The 20,484-nt window shown below is 50.6% G+C and overlaps 6 protein-coding genes across 6 annotated transcripts; 2 read left to right on the forward strand and 4 right to left on the reverse strand.

Moving 5' to 3' along the window:
• The first annotated feature begins 460 nt into the window (after window positions 1-460).
• PV06_01698 (uncharacterized protein) lies at window positions 461-3,363 on the forward strand. Its single transcript, XM_016402323.1, has one exon. It carries the CDS (start codon window positions 550-552, stop codon window positions 2,860-2,862), a length of 2,313 nt encoding a protein of 770 aa, XP_016266220.1. The 5' UTR covers window positions 461-549; the 3' UTR covers window positions 2,863-3,363.
• A 177-nt stretch (window positions 3,364-3,540) lies between these two features.
• On the reverse strand, window positions 3,541-4,638 carry PV06_01699 (tartrate dehydrogenase; the record flags this gene model as incomplete). Its single annotated transcript, XM_016402324.1, has 1 exon — window positions 3,541-4,638. The coding sequence occupies one exon, from the start codon at window positions 4,636-4,638 to the stop codon at window positions 3,541-3,543; it is 1,098 nt and encodes a 365-aa protein (XP_016266221.1).
• A 792-nt stretch (window positions 4,639-5,430) lies between these two features.
• On the reverse strand, window positions 5,431-7,864 carry PV06_01700 (uncharacterized protein). Its single transcript, XM_016402325.1, has one exon. It carries the CDS (start codon window positions 7,578-7,580, stop codon window positions 5,529-5,531), a length of 2,052 nt encoding a protein of 683 aa, XP_016266222.1. The 5' UTR covers window positions 7,581-7,864; the 3' UTR covers window positions 5,431-5,528.
• Window positions 7,865-8,063: 199 nt separating this feature from the next.
• PV06_01701 (uncharacterized protein) lies at window positions 8,064-12,784 on the forward strand. Its single transcript, XM_016402326.1, has one exon. The coding sequence runs from the start codon at window positions 8,660-8,662 to the stop codon at window positions 12,530-12,532; it is 3,873 nt and encodes a 1,290-aa protein (XP_016266223.1). The 5' UTR covers window positions 8,064-8,659; the 3' UTR covers window positions 12,533-12,784.
• Window positions 12,769-14,751, reverse strand: PV06_01702 (uncharacterized protein). Its single transcript, XM_016402327.1, has one exon. It carries the CDS (start codon window positions 14,693-14,695, stop codon window positions 12,914-12,916), a length of 1,782 nt encoding a protein of 593 aa, XP_016266224.1. The 5' UTR covers window positions 14,696-14,751; the 3' UTR covers window positions 12,769-12,913.
• Window positions 14,752-14,976: 225 nt separating this feature from the next.
• Window positions 14,977-16,447, reverse strand: PV06_01703 (uncharacterized protein; the record flags this gene model as incomplete). Its single annotated transcript, XM_016402328.1, has 2 exons — window positions 14,977-16,105; window positions 16,218-16,447. The coding sequence occupies 2 exons, from the start codon at window positions 16,445-16,447 to the stop codon at window positions 14,977-14,979; spliced, it is 1,359 nt and encodes a 452-aa protein (XP_016266225.1).
• Window positions 16,448-20,484: the final 4,037 nt, after the last annotated feature.

Genomic DNA, 20,484 nt, shown 5'->3' on the forward strand with positions numbered 1-20,484 from the left:
CCGTCATTCCCAAGTATCGTAAATTGGCTCGTGGACGAGCCCATCGCAACTATTCGTTTCATGGCATTGTGACGATGCTTTTCACAAACAGTGATGAACCCAACATTTCTACTCGGATCGAGCGGCGTGATGGAAGCTGGCAAGATTGCAAGGCTGTCTCCCGCAATGGCACTTGAGATAACGAAAGCCTCAGTCGGTTTTTTTCTTAAAACTCAAAAAATCCGTGTACCAGTATAAGAAGGGGCAGGCCGATGAGCAGAAATTCAAAAAAGAGTGCCTCAAATAATCAGTTTACCACACCCATTTGTACAGTAGGTGAATGGCCGCCTCTGGGGACGGGAAAGTCCATAGCGAGGTCTGGGATGTGGCCAGGGTGATCACTCCCCTGCAGTCACGTGGTGCCAAGTGCTACTTTTCAATCATCGCGTTCTTCCACTCAAGACCCAACACCAACCATCACAACGCTGTCACCGCACGGAACTTCGCCGACTCGGAAAGACTTTACCTGCTGCCTTCTGTAGTCTGGGTCTCTCTGCTCCTGGGATAGAGATGTCACCGCCACTGGCAAGCCATCACGAGCACCTCTCTGGATCTGAGCTTGCTCCTAGTCATACGCCACAGGCGCCGGTCTATGATGTTGCGCTTGGCGGGAGTGCTCTGCCCATCCAGAAATCGATCGAGGAAGAACCACAGTCTTTTAGTGCAGAGCACTCGTCGGCAGAATCCAAAGCAAGTTCCAGTCAACAGTCTGTCGAAAATGAAAGAGACGTTGCCCAGATTGACGGCTTGGTACTTCCCACTTTACCAGTATTAGGGCCTGGAGAATATGCGCTCGCTCTCCCGGTTGAAGGCAAGATCCAGTCTGTCTATTCCGACATCATCAAGTCCAAGAAGAAGGCAATCTTGAAATTCCTCAATCGGCATGACTCTGTTGGCTCCGCCAATGGATCTCCCACCCGTACACAAGAGCGGATCGAAATGATGGAAATGATCCAACAGCTCAACGACACGGTTACTCACATGGACCTTGGTCTCCCTGGAACTTTTACACAGTATTCCATTCAGTCAGAGGCAGAGGCAGCTTATGCCAACTACGCAGGGTCCAAATTTTCTCTTCTGGGTCACCTGGTTGACATGCTTGCCCATGTTGAATGCTCCATCGTCGTCATGAGTCAAGCAGGGCCGGTACAAGACCTGATTGAGCAATACTTGAAGCTCAAACACATCACTGTGAGACGACAGGATCGTGCGATTACTTTAAGCTCGTCGGAGGTGGAGCGTTCTCGAAATGAATTCCAGGTCGAATTGGTCAGCACTTTCTCGACATGTCAACTAGCGTTTCCTATGAAACCTATTTTGATCATTGCATTCGATGCGTCATTCGATTCGCAAGATCCACAAGTTATGCGTATCAGACAGTACTTCTCTCCGAGACCTCCAACATTGTTACCTGTGGTGCATTTCCTTGTATCCAACTCATCTGAGCACGTGGATCGATGTCTGCCGAAAGACATGCCTTCCCCATCAAGGTTGAAGCTTCTTGTACGTGCGACGTATCAAGCTCGACCAAATCTCGGAGGAAGGCCGACTTATGTCCCCGATCCTTCAGATGAACCCGAAGGCCGTGCTATGGACATGGCAGATCTCCAACGAGGTCTGCGAAAGACCCCAGAGCGCAAACTTGCCATCTTTGCACAAGTGATCACCAGGGCCTCATTGGCACTGGACTGGGCAAGCAACTGGACTCTTCCGATGCCTCGGCTGCAATTGACAGATATGGACCTAGGTCCATTAAGATCCAGTGGTGTCCCAACAATGGCTCCGACACCTCAAGAACCCATTCGATCCAGAACTCCTGCGTCAAGATCTGGAACACCATCCGGCAAGAGACGAATGTTGGACGTTGACAGTGTTCTTCCTGCTTTGATCAAGCGGCAGAGGTTGACTCCTCTCCAGGACTCGGCAGAAGCGGCCACCAAAAGTGAACCACCCAATGACCAACTGCAACAGATGCAGGAGCTTGTCAACAAGTTACAGGCTGATCTTCAAACCGAACGTGAAGCCAAACAAAAGGCCGAAGAAGAAAGGACGCGGATCCAAGAGCAATTGGAGAAGTGGAAGGAGGATCACGCCAACCTTCAACGACGTTACGAAAAACGAATGACGAAATGCCACGAATTAGATTTTTCCACCAAGAAGCTCCAAAAGATTATTGATAATAATAAATCCCGACAGGAGAGAACCGCCGAGGATAACGTGTCGCTCAAGCGAAAAGTGGCCGAGCTTCAAGCAGAGTTGACGACTGTGCGAGAAGAAGTCAAAGCTGGTGGTGGCGATGCAGCTGCATTGGAAGCCGCTCGTGAAGAGGCTCGTGGGCTCCAGGCAAAGAACGTGTACCTTGAAAAGTCACTAGAGAACACACGCAAGGACTTTGAGTTTACGCGAACACAATATCAAGAAGCCTCTAACAAAGCCGCCGAGTTCGCCGGACAAGTTCAAGAACTCGAGACCAAAGTTGCCGAACTCACCCAGCAAGCTGGCGATGAGAAGCGCCGTCTCAAAGAACAAAGTCACACTTACAGTCTTCAAAAGCACTTTGCGAAGATACAAGAGCTAGAATTGGGCATCCACAGCCGAGAAGTGCGACTAAAGAGGCTCGAAGAAGAGAATCGTCAATTGAAGCGTACTCGAGGTGTCCAGACCCGAGGATCTAGTGTTCAACCTCCAGGAAGTCCAAATTTGGATGGCCCCGGCAGAGGAACCAGAAGTCGACAAGCGAGTCCAGCTGCAGGATTGTTTTCCAATACTCATCATGCGGCAGGATCTAACAGGGGAAGCTTACTGAGACATCAAGAGAGGTAACTTTGCGTTGGACTTTCTCGAAGATGGACTTTCCAAGGGAAGATGATGATAATTTTCGACATGCCCTCGTGGCGGTCAGTACTGTAGCGTTGAGAAGGTCTCGGCGGTCGGGCCCGGTGGGTGAGCGGAACAAGATTGACATCGGTTATCAGTACCCTGCAACATACCTGAGATTTGGCTGAGAAAGGTCGTGACGAGGGATTTGGTGACCATTTGCAGGGTTCGTGCGCGTGTCACAAACAAAGGATATAAATGGTTTCTTTTGCTGCGAGGTTTTCCTCAAGGATTGAACAGTCTAACGGTCTTGGGCTTGGGAATGCGATGGGCGAGAGTTTGAAGGCTGAAGTGCCTTTAGGTAGATACCTCCTACTGAACATGGTTTGTTGCTCCTGCAACGGGAAATGCGAAGACAGAATTCTCTCTCTCCCCCTCTGAATAGGTCAATCGGACGAGATAGAGAGGGACGAGGGGAAGACAGTCGTTTAGAAGAGAGCATGTTTCATATCTGATTATAGAGTGTATAAGAACATATCTATCGTAGCCCCTACCCCCTATCCCTTACGGTCATTTGTTAACAATTTGAACGTGACATTGGTTTCCTTTTTTGGGCCTGGAATTGTGGTTTGATGCGCCATATTTGTGGGGTTTTCCTTCCTGGAATTTCGTTCTTGTTGGTTTTTATTGTTTCATATTCAAAATCTCCTTTTCGATGGCCTGGCCGAAGGTGTCCGTCGTTCCTTTCCCACCCACGTCCGCCGTGACCACGGCCTGTTCTGATCTGGCCAAGACGTTCTCGACCGCCTTGAGCATGGCGTCCGCCGCCGGTTTGTAACCGAAGTGGTCCAGCATCATCTGGCCGGCCCAGATCATGCCGACCGGGTTCGCTATGCCCTTGCCGAAGATGTCGGGGGCACTCCCGTGGACGGGTTCGAACAAGCTCGGAAACTCTCCGGTCGGGTTGATGTTCCCCGAAGGTGCGATCCCTATGGTGCCGGTACATGCCGGGCCCAGGTCGGAGAGGATGTCGCCGAACAAATTACTACCGACGATGACATCAAACATGTCCGGGTGTAGGACGAAATGGGCCGTCAAGATGTCGATGTGGTACTTGTCCAGCTTGACGTCCGGGTATTCTCTGGCGGAGATCTCGGCGACCCGTGAGTCCCAATAAGGCATGGTGATGCTGATGCCGTTGGATTTGGTGGCGGAGGTCAGGTGTTTCTTGGGCCGACGTCTCGCCAGGTCAAACGCGTACCGGACGACCCGGTCGACACCTCGACGGGTCATGACGGTGTCTTGTATGACGGTTTCGCGGTCGGTCCCTTCGAACATGGTCCCACCGATGGAACTGTATTCCCCTTCGGTGTTTTCTCGCACGATCCAAAAATCAATGTCGCCGGGTGATCGACCTGCCAGGGGACACTTGACCCCCGGCATCAACCTGGCGGGTCTCAAATTGATGTACTGGTCGAACTCCCGTCGGAATTTCAACAAACTACCCCAGAGGGACACATGGTCCGGGACCAGAGAAGGCATCCCCACGGCACCAAAGTAGATGGCGTCGAATTTGGAGAGTGTCGCCTTCCAGTCCGTCGGCAACATGTCGCCGTGCTTTTGGTAGTAGTCGCAAGAAGCAAAGTCGAACGTCTCGAATTGAAGGGACAGGTCGAATACTTTGGCGGCCGCTTCCAGACACTTCACCCCCCAAGGCATGACTTCTTGTCCTATCCCATCTCCAGGGATCACGGCGATCTTGAGTGTCGATGGTGGTGACATTTCTTGATTTTTCCCTTTTTGGGATGTGTGAGAGATGTGAATTGTACGTATCTCTGGAGCAGAGTACCTCGCTAAAGAAAAACAAAAGGTTTGAGAGTTGTAGATATCAAAATCGAAAAAAGATATCCTGAGGCGGGTGATTTTTTGACCGAGAAATGTATCAATGATATACGGGGTACGAGTATGTGTTTGGATGTTTGTGGTTGTAAATGTCAAGTCTTCAAAGTCGATGTCGAAGTTGGTAGTTGGTTATATTGGGAAGGCTGAGTGCATTTACATCTGATATATACCTTGGGTAGGTCTATGTTTCAACCAGTCCTCGTGCCGATATTTCCAACATGAACCGAACCATGAGGGGGTTGCATTAGATATACCGAATCATACGGGAAGGCCTTGGGTAATCTGTCTACCTTGTTTTCCTCTTTCAACCGTTGGTGTACTCCGTATTCCGTACCGTGGATTCCGATAGCGGAGTGCGACGGTCAATTTTTTGGCCGACGACACTTTGCACAGAAAAAAGGACAAGTCAGGGTTTACAACAAGGCTGTGATGGAAAGTTTCTGATCATAAAAAGTATCGTCCCAATGCTGCGACATTGGCTGCTGCAACTTCAAGTCGTGTGGTACTTTGGAATGAAGAGTTGTCACCAACATGGAGGGTGGTTGTTCGCGTGAACAAGACATATTGCGATTTGCGGGGTAAAAAGGTACCGGATATATGTAACCGACTATCTCAGGTACCCTACGAGCATATATACCTGACTAGGTACATGAGAATGGTATTAGTACCAACTGTATATACCTGGGAAACACGAAAGACAATTGCGACTTCTGTTTGACTTGGGTACTAATCAACGCCGTTTTGTCATTCCGGTATGTAAGGTGATAAATCTAAGAGGAGCAACTACATTGAATGGCTCTCTGATATCGTGGAACATCACCACAATACTTCTTTTCGATTTCCTCATTCCAGTTCCACTCATCTTGGAATGGATTCAATGACATTTCCATCACACCTTGAAGGATATCTCTTTCCTTTTTATTCTGCACTCGATCAATAATGTCGTCGAGTAACCATCCTCGTGGCACAAAGTTCGGGTTGACTGCTTTCATGGCCTTTTCTCGGTCCTCGTCGGTAGATGACTCGGTGCCCCAATCCTCCACGATTCGTTCTCGCCACGAGTCAAGCCACTTCCCAATCCTTTCGCGGCCACTTTCATTGGTCTCGTTCAACCCTGTAACTCCCTCATGGTGGAAAAACCGTTCTGCCGTTTGTTCTCGATTCTCTTTGGTACTGACGTCTTCGAGCCTTACCGTAGACAAGCGACGGAAGAAGTGGTTAAAGTCCAACTCGAGGGCTTCCAAAGTGTCGAGGAGCTCGGAGAAGAGTTTCTCAAAGTCGCCTTCTTTCTGGGTCTTCAGGCCAAGGCGCAGAGTCATCAGGCGCCGATACTCACTAAAAAACACAGCCTTGTATTCATCGGCAATCTGATCAATGATGGTCTCGGCGCGCTTGATGAGAATAGGAGCAAAGTCTTCCTCAACACCCTTTTCCACAAACACTTCGTCGTCGACACGTTCACCAGAACCGATCAACTCGCCCAATGATTCACCGAGACGGACAAGATTCCACCAGATGATGGTCGGCTGGGCTCGATAGCTGTATCGAAGCATGTGGTCATCATGGTTGGGAGTATATGTCGGGTCAAAATTGTCCATGAATGCGAACGGGCCATAGTCCATAGAGAGACCAAATATCGAAGTATTGTCGGTATTAAGAACACCATTCATGAAACCGTAGGCCTGCCACATGCCAACAACTTTGGCATTTCGACGGACAATTTCCCGGTATAGCCTTGTGAAGCGGTTCTCTTCAGCACCTTCTTTACCCTGGAGTTCGTCCTTGGGCACGCCTCTGGCAGGATCGGGATGAGCATCTTTTGTGTCTGATGGCAGGACAGCGGGAAGTGATTCCCATCCGCCAAACACATCTTCTGCGATATAGGTAGCAACTTTGCGAATAAGGTTCCGATCACCTCTCGATCGCATTAGGTCAAAAGTACCAAGACGCAGCCATGACTCGGCAAAGCGGCATACGATCGCTCCCGGCTCAAGCTGTTCTCGTATGACGGTTGACTTGGGGCATAACGTCAATGAAAGAGCTCGTGTTGTCGGAATACCGATGGCATTCAAATACTCAGAAACGACAAATTCTCTGATGCTGGATCGTAGTACAGCCTTGCCGTCGGCAAACCTCGAATAGGGCGTCTTGCCCGCGCCTTTCAATTGTAGTTCATAGCGGACCTTGGTCTTTGGGTTGGTAGCCTCGAACAAGGAGATTGCTCGTCCATCACCCAGTTGGCCCGCCCATTGACCAAATTGAAAGCCACCATAGCATTGTGCCCAAGGGTAGATGCCCCCATTTTCTTCATCCCAGTAGAATTTGTTGCCTGCAACAACCTCTTTGAGCTCTTCGGAGTTGGCCTCACTGTCGGCAAGACCAATGTCACGGAGGGCGGCTCGACTGACAGCAAGAAGCTCGGGATCCTCAGTAGGTTCCGGCCTGACATATGTATATAATGCTTCTCTGACCATGCGAGGCCCCAGCTTTTGTCGAGGCGCCTGATGTGACTCGAGAGGAGTGGGATACTGTGAATCGGGAGGTAGTTTGGAGGTGAATGTATTTGACTTTGGAATGTCTGCTAAAGTAGACGTGGCATCATTCTCTTTCTCTGACCTCGGCCCTTTGGTGAGGCCACTGGATATATGCGAAGACATTTGCGCGAGTCTGACACGAGCGGGGGAAGTCGACGGCCGATAGAAACGAGAAACCTGCTTGAAGAGCATGCGAAAAGCGATGAGAAATAAACAGGCCGCAAAGGCGTTATATAGAAGCGACGAAGATTCTTGGTTGATGATGATATTCAACAATCCTTCCATCATTTATTTCTAATTCCCCTCTGCACCTTTCATCTTTGCGGCGGATGCGATGGCAAAGCGCGACGATCAGATGGAGAAAATGGCGACTCAGGATGATGTCATCCGAGTCATCTCCGGGACAAGATGTCTAGGTCGGATCGTGTGATGGGTAGTGAAGTTTATATGGCGACACATACGAATCTCAGGTGCTCTTTTGTCACGGGATCTGCGAACATTGCTGTTGAGTCTGCGCACCGAGTCTGCTGCCTATTGATGCGACGAATCAGTCAGGTGGAAGAACGCCAGATAGATGCCCGATCGACGATGTTGCGAATAAAAAGGTTTCTACATTTCATGACTCGGTTCTGCGCTGTGCGGATATTCCGTGCCCGAGGCTTGCTGTGGTGGCTTCGGGAACATCCTCCCTCGTACCTGAAGATCCCGCTGCGCCCCATAAACCCATTTACGAGTTAGACGTCTGTCTGTCTTTGCTGTGTAACGATCAACATCCCCCTTGTGACCCTGCTCTTACATGGACCTGGACTCGGCAGCATCAGGGACGTGCATGAACTGTCAACCCAACTCAGACCATCTCAACCTCTTTCAACCATTCTTCATGCGTCTTTAATATGAAGCATCCTATCGGCGACATGCGGCGGTAAGGAATTGCTTAGCGAACCCTTGAAACTGCGCGACGTGTCTCTCGCTCGATTCTCCACCGTCGTTGGCTTCATTTGTTGTTCTTTTGCTACCCAATGCATCAGTGCGTGTGTGACTGGAAGATTGCAATGAGAATGTTCCTGTCCCAGGTGGTTTGTTGCCATTTGTTTGTGGCCGACCTCAGAGTCATGAGATGAAGCTCTCAAAAAGGGCAGAGTATTCCTTGTTCATCTCTTCCCTTGTCATCCTAGCTACTCCATCCAAGTCTTTACTAAACTCTTGACCGATATTTTGGTTCTTCGCTACTATTATTTATCACTGACCCTGTTCACCAATTTTCCCCTTGTCCGCCTGAAACCCGTGCTGCTGCACGCCACATTTACCCTTAGAAGTTAGGCCTCGCTTATCACCCACAGGATATCTCACAATTGCAGTTCGCCAAAATGGCTTCTGAAAAGCGCTTGAGACGAATATCACAGTCCAAACCTGGTCAACGTCCTCCTCCGGGCTTGCCAAAAAGATCCACAAGTCTACGGAAAGCGTACAACTATCTCTTCCACCCCGATTCTCCTACAGCACAACCCGATCCCATGTTCCGACGAAAGAGACACTCCGAACTACCGAAATCAGACCCTTCCACTCAAAATCAACTTGATAACCTCCGAAAAGAATTGCAACAATGTCGGCAAGACTTGGAAGAGGCCAGAGAAATTGTCGTTACTCAGGAGAAAGAAATTTCTTACTACGAACAAAATCAATCGAAATTAGAGGCACAATACAAAGACAAAGAAGCGTCTCTCAAGAAACAAAAGGCTTCGCTCGAGGATAATATGGTGGCGGTCGTGGTCCAACAGATCAGGGATGCACGAAAGGCAGAGCGAGAAGCGGTCAGACTGGAGCTGAACGCGGAAAATCGAGGCGCTCTGGACAACCTCCACCACAAATACAAGTCAAGAGTGGCCATTCTGACACAAGAGCTTCAAGACTCCCGCGCAGGGACTGAGCAGATCAAGGCCACCTATGAGATTCAATTGACAACCTTACGAGGGGAGTTCGCATCTCTCAACAAGAAACTTGAATCCGCCAAAATTGTTATTGCCGAGACGACTGCGACGCTGAAAGACGTACAAGATGCATCCAAAACGGCTCTCGAGGACTCGCAAAAAGCGACTGCTGTTGTCAAGGCCGAACTGGAAACTCAAATAGCCACACTCTCTGAACAGCTGCAAGATGCTCAAGTCAATTCACAAGAGCACAGCCAGCGATACGCAGACCTGCAAGAGAGCTCCTCCAAGGCACTAGAATCAGCCAATCAATCACTGGTTACAACCCAAGAGCAGCTTCAAAGCCAAATTGATTCTCAGACACAAGAGCTTTCCACTCTACGAGAGGCATTAGAGGCTGCCTCGGCCAAAAACGACACAGATTCTTCTACCAGCAAGATCGCCGAAGAAGAATTATCTACTGCTCGACAAGAGATTACAGACCTTACGACCAAGTTGGCCAGCTATGAAGAGTCAAAAGAGGCATTGTCGATATCCGAAGTTCGCATCACTGAGTTGACCGAAAAACTCGGGGAATACGCCGCAACCAAGGCCGCGCTAGAAATGTCCGAGGAGAAGGTTGCTCAACTCATGGTTGATCTAGAGTTGTTCAACGCACGTAGAGACGAGCTTGCAAACTCTCAGGCAAAGATTACGGAAATTAAGGTTGCTGATCTTACAGCGAAGCTTGAAGACTACGAAGAAACCAAGATAGCTCTTGCTGAAGCTAAGGCAAAGATTGCTGAACTATCAAGTGATGCCGAAGGGTATGCTGGTCTTAAGGCCGAGCTTGAAAGTGAGAAGGATCGAGCGGCCAGTTTCTCCAAAAACATTGAGGATCATGCGGCGATCGTTGCTGAATTACAAGCGAAGCATGACGAAGCCGAAGCACGCGCACTTGATGCCGATGAGAAGCACGGCGCACTCATGACCCAGATCGAGTCGTTGAAGGAGCAGCTCGCCGCTGAAACTTCGAATCAGACTGCCGCGACAGAACAACATGAACAACTCACAAAGCACCTCGAAGAATTGTCAACATCTCACCGCGATGCACAAGCTGCGTTGGAAACTGCTTTGGCAAAAATGAAAGACCTTGAAGAGAGCAATGCCCAATTCGAGTCACAACTTACATCTGCAACCGAGGAAAAGCTGAGCTCTGAAGAAAATCATGCCTCGGAGAAGGCTAAGATACTGGAAGAGATTGTCTTGGCCAAAGAAGCCGCCGATGCTGCAAAGGCTGAGACTGATGCCCTTCAAGCAGACAAAGTCAGCGTGGTGGAGGAGTTGGAAGCATTACGAGGTGCCAATGAGCCACTGAATGAGCAAATCGCGGTTTTGCAAGATGTCAACGCAAAATTGACTGAAGAGCTGACGGAACTCAAAGAGTCAATAGACAAGACTAAAGAAGAGCATGATGCTGCCTTAGCTGCAAAAGAAGCCGATGCGCAGCGCATCAATGATTTGGAGTCGGACAAATCTAATGTCGAGGCCGAGTTTGCTTCTCTAAAAGAAAACTCTACTGACTTCACAACTCGCATCGAAGCACTTGAGTCCGAGAAGAGCAATCTTCAGATTTCATTGGAAGCTGCCGAACAAGCGAAAGCCGTCTCTGAAGAGAGCATTTCCGGCCTAGAAGAGGAGAAATCGACTTTGACTGCTAAACTAGAAGAGTTGCAAGCAGCTCTACAAGACAAGGAACAAGAGATTGAAGCAGCTGTGACAGCCAAGGCGGAACTTGATCAGAAACTCGAAGCAGCACAGATTCTTGTCAGTGAACAAGAAGATCATCAAGCACGTAGCGAGTCCTTGGAGGCTACAAATAAAGAGCTGCTTGAAAAGCTCACGAGTTCCGAGACAGCGCAAGCTGGCACTCAAGGCCAAATACAACAGCCTCGGGATGATCACGAGTCCGCTAAACTGAAGTTGGAGGAGGAATTAAATCTCGCCAAAGAAGCATTGGCAAAGTCTGGTGAAGAATCTACTACCGCATTGAGTGAACTTCAGGAGAAATTGACTGCACTGGAAGGCTCTCATGAATCCTTGCAAGCCACGTTGGACCAATCTCAAATAGAGGCTGAGGCTTCTCGGGCAGAAATTGAAGAGAAGCTCTCAGCAGCTCAACAGGCTCACGCATCAGCACAGGGAGCACTGGAGCAAGCTCAAGCCAGTGCGGCCGACTCCAGCGCTGAATTGGAGCAAAAGCTCGCTGCAGCATTGGAGGCACAAAAAGCCGCCGAAGAAGCCCTTGCACAGGCACAGGAAGAATCCAAGAGATCTGCTAATCTGGCAGAGGAAGTCACTGTGGCTCAAACGGCCCAAAAGACAGCGGAAGACGCTCTAGAGCAGTTACAAGAACGGGTCAAGACTGCCGAAGAAGAGCAAGGCAATCTCGAAGGCAAACTTCGTCTCGCAGAAGGTATCCGGGCAGAAGCTGACAAGAACGTGAGCGAGGCTGAAGAGGCCAAGGCTGAGCTGGAAGAAAAACTGAAGGCTGCCGCCGATGAGAAAGCTACATCTGAGGCCAAGTTGACAGAAGTGGAACAGAAGTTGACGGAAGCTCTGGCCGAACTCGAGGAAGCGAAACATGTAAATTTCAGTGTGGTCGATCAGTCGTCCAAGGATCTGACTGCGAAGGAGGATGAATTAAGTGCCTCTTTGGCCGCTAAATCAGATATGGAGGGACTGCTTAAGGAACTGGAAGTCAAGCTTGAAGAATCCAACACCACCCACGAGTCATCCCAGAGTCGACTACATGAACTTGAAAATGAACTCGAAGCTGTCCAGCAAAAGAGTGTCGAAGCTCAGAAGGCCCAACAGGAGGAGTTGGAAGTGAAGGTGCGCGAGGTCGAAGCGCTTGTCGAGAGTAACAATGTCACCGAGGCCCAGTTGAAAGCCAAGGAGGCAGAATTGGAATCTCTCCGCAGCAAGGTTGAGACCGCGAAATCGGCTACAAGTCAGCAGCCGCCCGGAGAAGAAAGCGGTGGTAGTGGTGGCGAAAATGATGATACACTCGAGACCAAAGTCCAAGACCTGGAAAACTTGTCCAAGGAGCACGAAGAGGTGGCCGAAAAACTTCGGGCCGAGCTGAAGGCCAAAGACGGCGAGATTGTCGAGCTCAAGGCGTGGAAGCAAAGAATTGAAAAAGATATCGATCATCTCGCCGGAGGAGGAGGAGGAGATGGAGAGGGAGAAGGCAAGGTTGCGCCGCCCCTTGAAGGGGATGACGACAAAACTTCGACGGTGGCTGTAGTGAATGGGAAGGAGACTGAATAAAAGTATCTTGTTGAATACTTGACGACAACCCTCTCATATCTGGACAGACTTACGAAATGGAGCATCGTTTGGTTGTGGTTGCGAGCAAGCGAACTGAGCGTTTTTTAAACTGGTGCTTTAATCGAATGCAGATTCAGTTATACCAAGTCCTCCGTATCCATTCCGCTTGCTAGATTTTTCAATGTCGATAGTTACCTAGGTACATACCGTAGATATATAAAATGGTAAAGTCATGGCAGAAAAGTCACAATTCTCTACGGAGTACTGCGTACCTAAGTAGAACCAGGGGCATGTAATAGATGAATTATTGCGGCTATAGATCTTTCCTTCTGTGTATGGTTGGACCCCGTACCCCCGTACTCTCTGTACGAAAGGTTGTTTTCAACCATACAAGACTTCACAGACACCACCGATCGGAACGTCCATTACGGCGTCCGTGCCTTCGTTCCAAATCATTTTCCAATTAGGTTCAGGATCAGGGTGAGAATTTGTTCGCAGCGCGCCGTACTGGCCCTGAATACTGTTGTTGTTGTTGTTGCTGCCGCTGCCGCCGTCGTTTCCGCCGGCCAAATAGAGAGACCGGTTGGCAGTGTTTTGCTGTTGATACGCCGCCGCTGCAGTCGTCAAGGGTTGTTCATGGTAGGAAGAAGAGGCACGAGCAGTTCCATTTGACATTGCCGTGCCGTTCTCGTGGAAAGGGAAAGACGGATAAACATTGTTGTTATTGCGGAGCGAAGGTCGCTTTTTCTTCTCCTTTTCTTTACTTTTGGAGAACCTCCTATTACTGTTGTTATTTGTTTTGCCTTTTTGTCGTTGGAGTTGAAGTTGTTCCAGTGCCGCTCGTTGTTCCATCTCTTTGACCAACCGTTTGCTACCTCCATGCCTCACGCGCCCATTTCTCTCGTCGAGAATGGCCACGTTGGCGGCATCGTCGACCATACATTCCAGGCTGTCCAACGGGAGGGTCAAGTATTCGACGTTGTAACTGAGTAAGGCGGCGTAGATGAAGATCAAAAGCATGACGATCCAGGCAGGGATGGCCAGTGACCACCAACGGTTGGGGTAGTAAGTGACTCCCATGGCGTGGAGAAAGGGTGAAGGTAGGTACGACCATAAGATGTACATCAGGAACGCAATCGTCGACGCCAGGTACAAGACAAACCCATAGTACTCGTAAGTCGGCACCTTGGGGGACGTGGGTGGTAAAGGGTGAGCCCGCCTGGCGGATTGTGCGACGGCCGCTTCGGTGTCGTTTGGTGTTTCGGCGTCAGAATCTTCCGGTGTGGTCGGTCGAGTGGACGTCGTCGAGCGGTTCAGCAGTGAGGGTGGACGGAGAAGGGACGTCAAACTAGGTGATGGGGGTAATGGTGTCGGTGGTCGATTGTAGAATGGTGGATATAGTGGCGGGGGAGGTGCGGGCGGGAGAGAAGTGGTTGACTGGGAAGTATGTAGACCACTTCCGGTGCTCGATGCATGGTTGCCGCCATCCGGATGGTTTGATGATTGCGACGGAGGCGGTCGTACTGGTAGAGAATGAACTCGGGACAGAGAACCTGGTGCTGCCTGTCGGGCTGACGACGACGTCGGGAACTGTTGACCTCTTCTTCGAACCGAGATGGTCGTCGAACCGTTCTGGTACTCTTCTTCATTGAAGTCTTCTTCTTCTACTTCTTCCGTCCTGTCCTCATCCTCGTCCTCGTCCTCCTCCGCGGACACATCTTCTTCGTCTTCTTCCGACTCTGGAGATTCTTGTCTCGAATAGTGCGATTCGAAATCATCGTCGTCCAACGTCACGCCGGCCACTTCGTCGCCGTAGTCGTCGCCGTCATCTTCTCCGGGGTAGTGGTGTAATATAGAATCCCCGTCTTCTTCCAATCCATCATCTCTTTCTTCGTCACCGCCCAGTTCAAAGGCGGTGGTGGCAGCACGACGTGTCCTCACTGACCGAGGAGTCGGGGTCGGTGTTTCCGTATCTCGATCAGGTATGACCACCATACGAGATTCCGTCGGCGTGCGCTGGTCAGCAGGGATCAAAAGAGTCGGAGAAGGTAGGTTGTCAAGAAACGGACGGAGAGTGGGTGGGAGGAGGGATTCGGATTTCGACACAGAACGCGACCGCCCCGGGGCTGGTTCGGGCGAGGAGCCTCTACTTTGAGGTGGCATCTCTCTGTGGTGGCAGCATTGATTACAATACTGTGCGACGACGCAGAGAAGAAGTCATTGTGTAATGTACTCCCTAAGTCGCTACGTACATGATCCAAAACGACGCGATCGTCAGGAAACGCGGAGAAATAATTGATCGCTGCTTTTACAACAGATGACGAGGCTGAGCTTGACGGAGGGCTGGATTTTGGCACAGTATTATCCCATTTATGTATGGAGTAAATCCATCTCTATGTTTTCTCTCATGTACAGTGCTATACAAGTTGAAGTGGATGCAGTTTTTACGTTTTGAAAGCAAATTTCCATCCACTCCGGCAAAGCCTCAAGCACAGCAAGAATCCCACGGTCGTTGCGAGTGCGAGGGCGGAGAAGAGTTGGACTCCCAAGTAACTACCCGTGTGCTTCAGGATGGCCCCGGCGATTGGACTCCCACACAAGGACGCGATGGAGTTCAGTACGGACGACATGCCCATCCGTGTGCCGAACCTGCTCATATCTGTGGTGATGGACGCCAGGATGACGGCGGGCATCGATATGATCCCACCCGACGTGAAACCCCAAGCCACCGCAAACACCACATTCCCCGCGGCACCGTGGACGGCGATCCAACAAAAGGTCACCAGGGCGCAGCTCGTCGTGAATATCAACATGGTCTTTACGGGTCCGATTCTCCCGGCAAAGTAAGACGGCGTGATTCGACCGGGAATCGAAGCCGCGTTGAGGATGGCGGCGAGATACAGAGCCAGCGTGCCGTGTTGAACCCCGTGGCTCAAAGCGTAAGACTGTATGTAAAAGACGGGTTCAAAGTACCCGAAATAACTCGCCATGATCGCGCCACAGTAAAACACGTACGGAATCTCGGTGAAGGCGTGGAGGTCGAGCAGGGACCGTCTCGTGGTTGACCCTCCTCGGGGACGCAAGACGGTGATGGCGAACAGACACGTCCCGAGGCTGATGAACCCGATGACCCGCGTCGCCCAGCCGAACCCGATCTTGGGTTGAAGCTGTTGGAAAATGATCGGGTACAGAGTCCCACCGAGACTGCTACCGGATGTCACGATTCCCGTCGCGAGAGCCCTTTTTCTCGAAAAGTATCGCGGTAAGAGTGCCAGCGATGGGATATACAGGAAACCAGTGCCGACGCCGATCAGCACCGCCTGCGACAACATGATCTGCCAATATGCCGTGCAGAGACTGGTAAACATCCAACCCAGCACGATACATGTGGCGCCCGTGACGACCAGCGCTCGAAAGAGGCCCATGTCGTACAATGGGCCCGCGATGACTCCCACCAACAGAATCAAAAAGGATTGGGTCGAACCGATCCATGCGATCGTGTCCGGTGACAGATTAGGATAACCGATTGTTTCATAGTATGTTTGGTATACACCGAACGTGTTGATGATGCCCCTGCAGAGACGTACGTGTGTCAGTCGGTCGGTCAGTGAGGAAGAGAACGAACATCCACAAACGAAGGTATTTTGCTAAGCAAATCTTGAGAGCAAGTACAGGAATAACTCACCAGGAATTAAAGAACAACAGCCAGGATCCAGCAACTTGTAACCAAGCCAAAGTACCACCGTCTGGAACATCGTCTGGTTTCGGTTGGGTCGGTATGGCTTCTGCCCCGGTCACACCAACCGGAGTTTTATTACCTGGGCTACTGATAAACTGCTGGTCCTCGTCGACTTTTTCTTGGGCAAAATCGTCGGTGTCATCTTGATCCCGCTGCTGCTTTTCTGTTACTATCATGACGTCGCTGCTACTGTCTTGACAAACCCCCTGGCATTCCTTCTCGTTTGTGGGAGAGAACGAAGAAGGGAGAGTGAGAGATGGCCCGGAAACTTACACTCAACTATGTATGTTGCATCAGACACACAAAAATCCAATCCCTGGAGAAGGGCGTTCGTTCCCGGACGGAAGGGGGAGATGCGCCAGAGCCAGTAAACGTTCTCTCGCGTACAAACAATTGTGGGGGCCGATGTTGAAAAAGTACGGTCATTGTACGAAGCGTATTCGTACTCGCGTACACTGCAGCCAGCGGCGGCCCTTTTCCGTTCACTTGAGAGGTCCCTGGCCTTGCGATCTGGATCAGAAGTCGCAAAGTTGACGCGAAATATCCGTACGAACCTCTTGCAACTGGATCTGTACAGAAATGGGGAACAAGAGAACCCAAAGCTCTCCGATTTGGGGTCTTCAGACGCCTGTCTTACTGAAAAAAAGGTAGCGCGGCCACCGGGATACAGACTAGCCTATATATAATCCTTTGCGGCTGGAAGAAAATAGACACGTGATTCTAGATGGATTTGTGTGCATGATGCAGGACGAATGCAGGACGAGACGGTGACTTGCGCCAAGTTTTTGTGAGAGAAAATGCTGAATGTGATGATATTATACTGTGGTTGTCTGATGTTCAGCATCCACAGCCTTGTTCCCGACTATCGCTTCTGCTTCGGTTTCTTTTTTGTACATGGTATCAATAAACATAAGAACGCTCACTTGCCCAAATCAATTCAATGCTGACACAATCATCAAGTCGTTTGGAGAGAGGAATGGTTAAACCATTTCATGCTCTCTCGTGATACCTTTTTCTTCTCTCTGGAGGTTCTGAGGTCTTTCAATACTGTCGTCTTGTCCGTGACTTCTCCTCTCTGTGTGTCCACCAACAACTCAAGCCTGCATCTCAGAAATTCCAAACATCAGCGAGTCATTCTCAGATGTTACGCAATCCCAGGCCGATGCCACCGCCATTGCTGCCCCGGGAGAAAGTCGACATGAACGAAGGCGTGCGCACACCACTACTCTTGCCAGTTGTCCTCGGCGATGGAAGAGGTGGCGCAGGAGACCCGGAAAGGTCTGGATGGTATGGAGTTGACAAGCTCGGCATCACGGGGATGTCTTGTTGCTTGGTGCTGATTTTGCCGAACCCCTTGATGGCCTGATGGATGCTTTCACTCCGGCGTCTCAGGTTGGAGAAAGACTTTTTTCGTTGCATGGACCGTGTGTTGTCAGGATTATTATCGTCCTCGTCGGCAGTGGTAGACCGAGGGACAGATGGTAACGCCGTTATGACTCCATGGCTATGACTGTCTGTACTCGACGTGCTCATCGCTGTCGAAGGACGCCGTAGCATGGCGGAGGCGCGTGATATTGTGCCTGAAGAAGCCAGCTTCTTCAGTGCCGGGGTCGCCTCTACTACTCCAGACATGCTGGCTGTTGAAGGTCGGCTATAATGGCTGGAGGCGCCGGAGATTGTTCTTGCGTGCGTTGCAGACGTGGGTGTTTTGATTAGGGTTTTGATGCTACTCACTCGGGAGTGGTTGAGCGCCGAGGGTAAACGAGGGACGCTCGACTTTCGCAAACTTGGCGCTTTCACCTCGTTCGACGGGAACGAGGGAAGCAGCAGAGAGTCCTGGCTCGCTGAAGCAATCATCTCGATTGCGTTGGCCGGAAGATCAGGAATTTCAAACAGAGTGGCTTCGGCGGCGCGGTATCCGTTGAGAGACGAACTTGACGATGTCCGTCTCGCTGGTCGTTTAGGCGGCAGGAAAACCTCCTGGGACAGAGGACTCTGTGCCGATGTGTTTCTTCGCTTGCCCCGGTGAGGACTACTGACGATCGATATCAGTGACGGTCGTGCTCGTGGCTGTCGGTAAGAGACCGGGGTCGCCGTCTCGATGGGTGAGAATGTTTCGTCGCCTTCCGGGTCTGGGGTGTGGACCTCGGACGATACCGGAGAGGAGCTCAACACCATCGAGTAGCGATCATATCTGAAGTCGGACCACGACGCCAGGGACGCCTCGAGGACTGGTTGTGGTGAAGGAGGAATCACAATCCGAGTTCCTTCCATGGCTATCTGCATGACGTCTTCATGCTCTGGTATTTCGAGCTTGAGAGGAGTGTCGGTGGAAGGTTCATAGATGCTGGGTCGACCAAAGGTCGCTCTGTCTTGTCGAGGCTCGTCAGGCGTCAAGACACTGCATTCTGAAGGTGTTTCGACCGAGGACTCTCGTTCAAAGCGTTCTCTGTCTGTGGCCATGTCGTCTGCCGAAGAGGCTTCCGAATCTTCCAGGTCGTTCGTCAAACTAAGTTTATATCTGGTATTTTGTCTGTTGTTCTTCGTGGGTCCTTCTTGTTCCAGAGCATTCAACTGCAGGCGCTGTTGGGTGTTCCGTTGCCGCACAGAGGCCGCAGTCATTGTCCTCGCTTTCAACGCTTGTTCCATTGTGCCTGTAGTCTGCGTTTGTGAAGGAGGCGACGATAGGTGAGTGGAAGACGTGGTGGCTGCATCATGCAAAAAAGCCATTATACGAGGTGCAAAGAACTCTTTCAAGAAGTTCTTGCAGAAAGTCTGGAGAGGCCGGAGACAGCTGTCACCTGGAACTCTAACAGTAACAGGGTCCGTCTCATGTGGCCAGAAGATGCTTCAAAGAGGTCCAAAGGGAACGGGAAGATCCTTGGACCGGGTGGATATTCAGATCGTAATTGTGGACTGGCATCCTCGGTTACATAGATGCACGAAGTGGGTGGGAGGCAAGCCACAAATACCACATCTTTGCTATAATTGTAGGTCACCGACAAGGGTATCTGGCAGACCATCGAGAGGATCCTTGCTGCATGGGGAGAGCAAACGATTCCAACTAGACACAACAGGAAAGGCGGAGAACAGAGCATAGTCGATCTCACATTGCAAGGCGAGATTGCAGGAAACCGAAATCACGAAGCGATGAGTTAGGTTATTCTTTTTATGGTCGGATTTTCTTTTTAGGATCCAAAAACCATCCCCCAGTGTTCTGCACTCCGGAGATAGCGCGGGAGACGTGTAAAGAGGTCTGCTGCAAGTTCCAGGGGGCCGGTGGAGTCGAGGAGAGGCATTGACACAAAATCCCGAAGTCCAGCGTTTCATCCTTGACATGCGGTGAACTCGTCCTTGTCCTTGGGAATGAGCGGTGAGTGTCAAATTCTCGCATGCTCTCTTCGATCGTCTTTCGTTTCACGGGCGAAAAGCTTCTGCAGAGAATGGGAACTCCGATCTGCCCACTGTACGCACGGTACAAATGGGAGGCCAACGGAAATGAATTTCGATTTAGACGGGCCAAATCGCAACGGGGTGGAGAGTTGCCCTTGATTGCCCGGGCGGAGAGGTGTGGATGAGGCTACAGTACAGGAGCAGGGACTAACGTAGCAAACTCGCTTGCATATTACGTCTTCTGGGGAAGCTCTCTCAGGGTAACATGCCCAGAGAAAGGCACCACATGACTGATACTACTGTAAAGGCCTTGCAGGAGGAGTATGTAGTTTGTTGTCGTCGTACAGCATGGCTGCGAGGGACTTAAAGTACCAACGAAGAGATTCACTGGTCCAAGTTGATATTCCGCGTACCGTTTGAGGGTAATTTGGGAAATGTGATAGAGGCTTGAGAATGTGACCAACGAGCATCATCTATACGAAATCCTAAGAGTGTGTTTTGCGCAGTCAATACGTTACCATAGGTACGGAGTAGCACAGAACGATGCTCATTTCAGCCTCTTGTGTACCGCCAGGAACCAGCGAACGACACCGAGCCGCTAGAGCAACAAGGTCGGTTGTCGGGGTTGTTTTTAGGCGTCAGTGGCGCTGGACTTGTAACGATAGTCGGTTCTTTCGGGGTTTCGCTCATGTTTTGAAGAGAGTCCAGGTCCCTTGATCCCGGACGCTTTTCCGTTCAAGTAAAAGCCCAAAGGGGTCAAAAAGTGGTCCATCCTGGCAAGCAAAAGATACTGTACAGTTAGATGTCCAACAGCTACTCC

The sequence above is a fragment of the Exophiala oligosperma genome (assembly GCF_000835515.1).
Source record: "Exophiala oligosperma strain CBS 72588 unplaced genomic scaffold supercont1.2, whole genome shotgun sequence".
NCBI lineage: Eukaryota > Fungi > Ascomycota > Eurotiomycetes > Chaetothyriales > Herpotrichiellaceae > Exophiala > Exophiala oligosperma.

What these genes read in the sequence shown, in the direction of transcription:
- PV06_01698 (XM_016402323.1), top strand. Translation starts at nt 550, where the DNA reads ATGTCACCGCCACTGGCAAGCCATCACGAGCACCTCTCTGGATCTGAG.
- PV06_01700 (XM_016402325.1), bottom strand. Translation starts at nt 7,580, where the DNA reads ATGATGGAAGGATTGTTGAATATCATCATCAACCAAGAATCTTCGTCG.
- PV06_01701 (XM_016402326.1), top strand. Translation starts at nt 8,660, where the DNA reads ATGGCTTCTGAAAAGCGCTTGAGACGAATATCACAGTCCAAACCTGGT.
- PV06_01702 (XM_016402327.1), bottom strand. Translation starts at nt 14,695, where the DNA reads ATGCCACCTCAAAGTAGAGGCTCCTCGCCCGAACCAGCCCCGGGGCGG.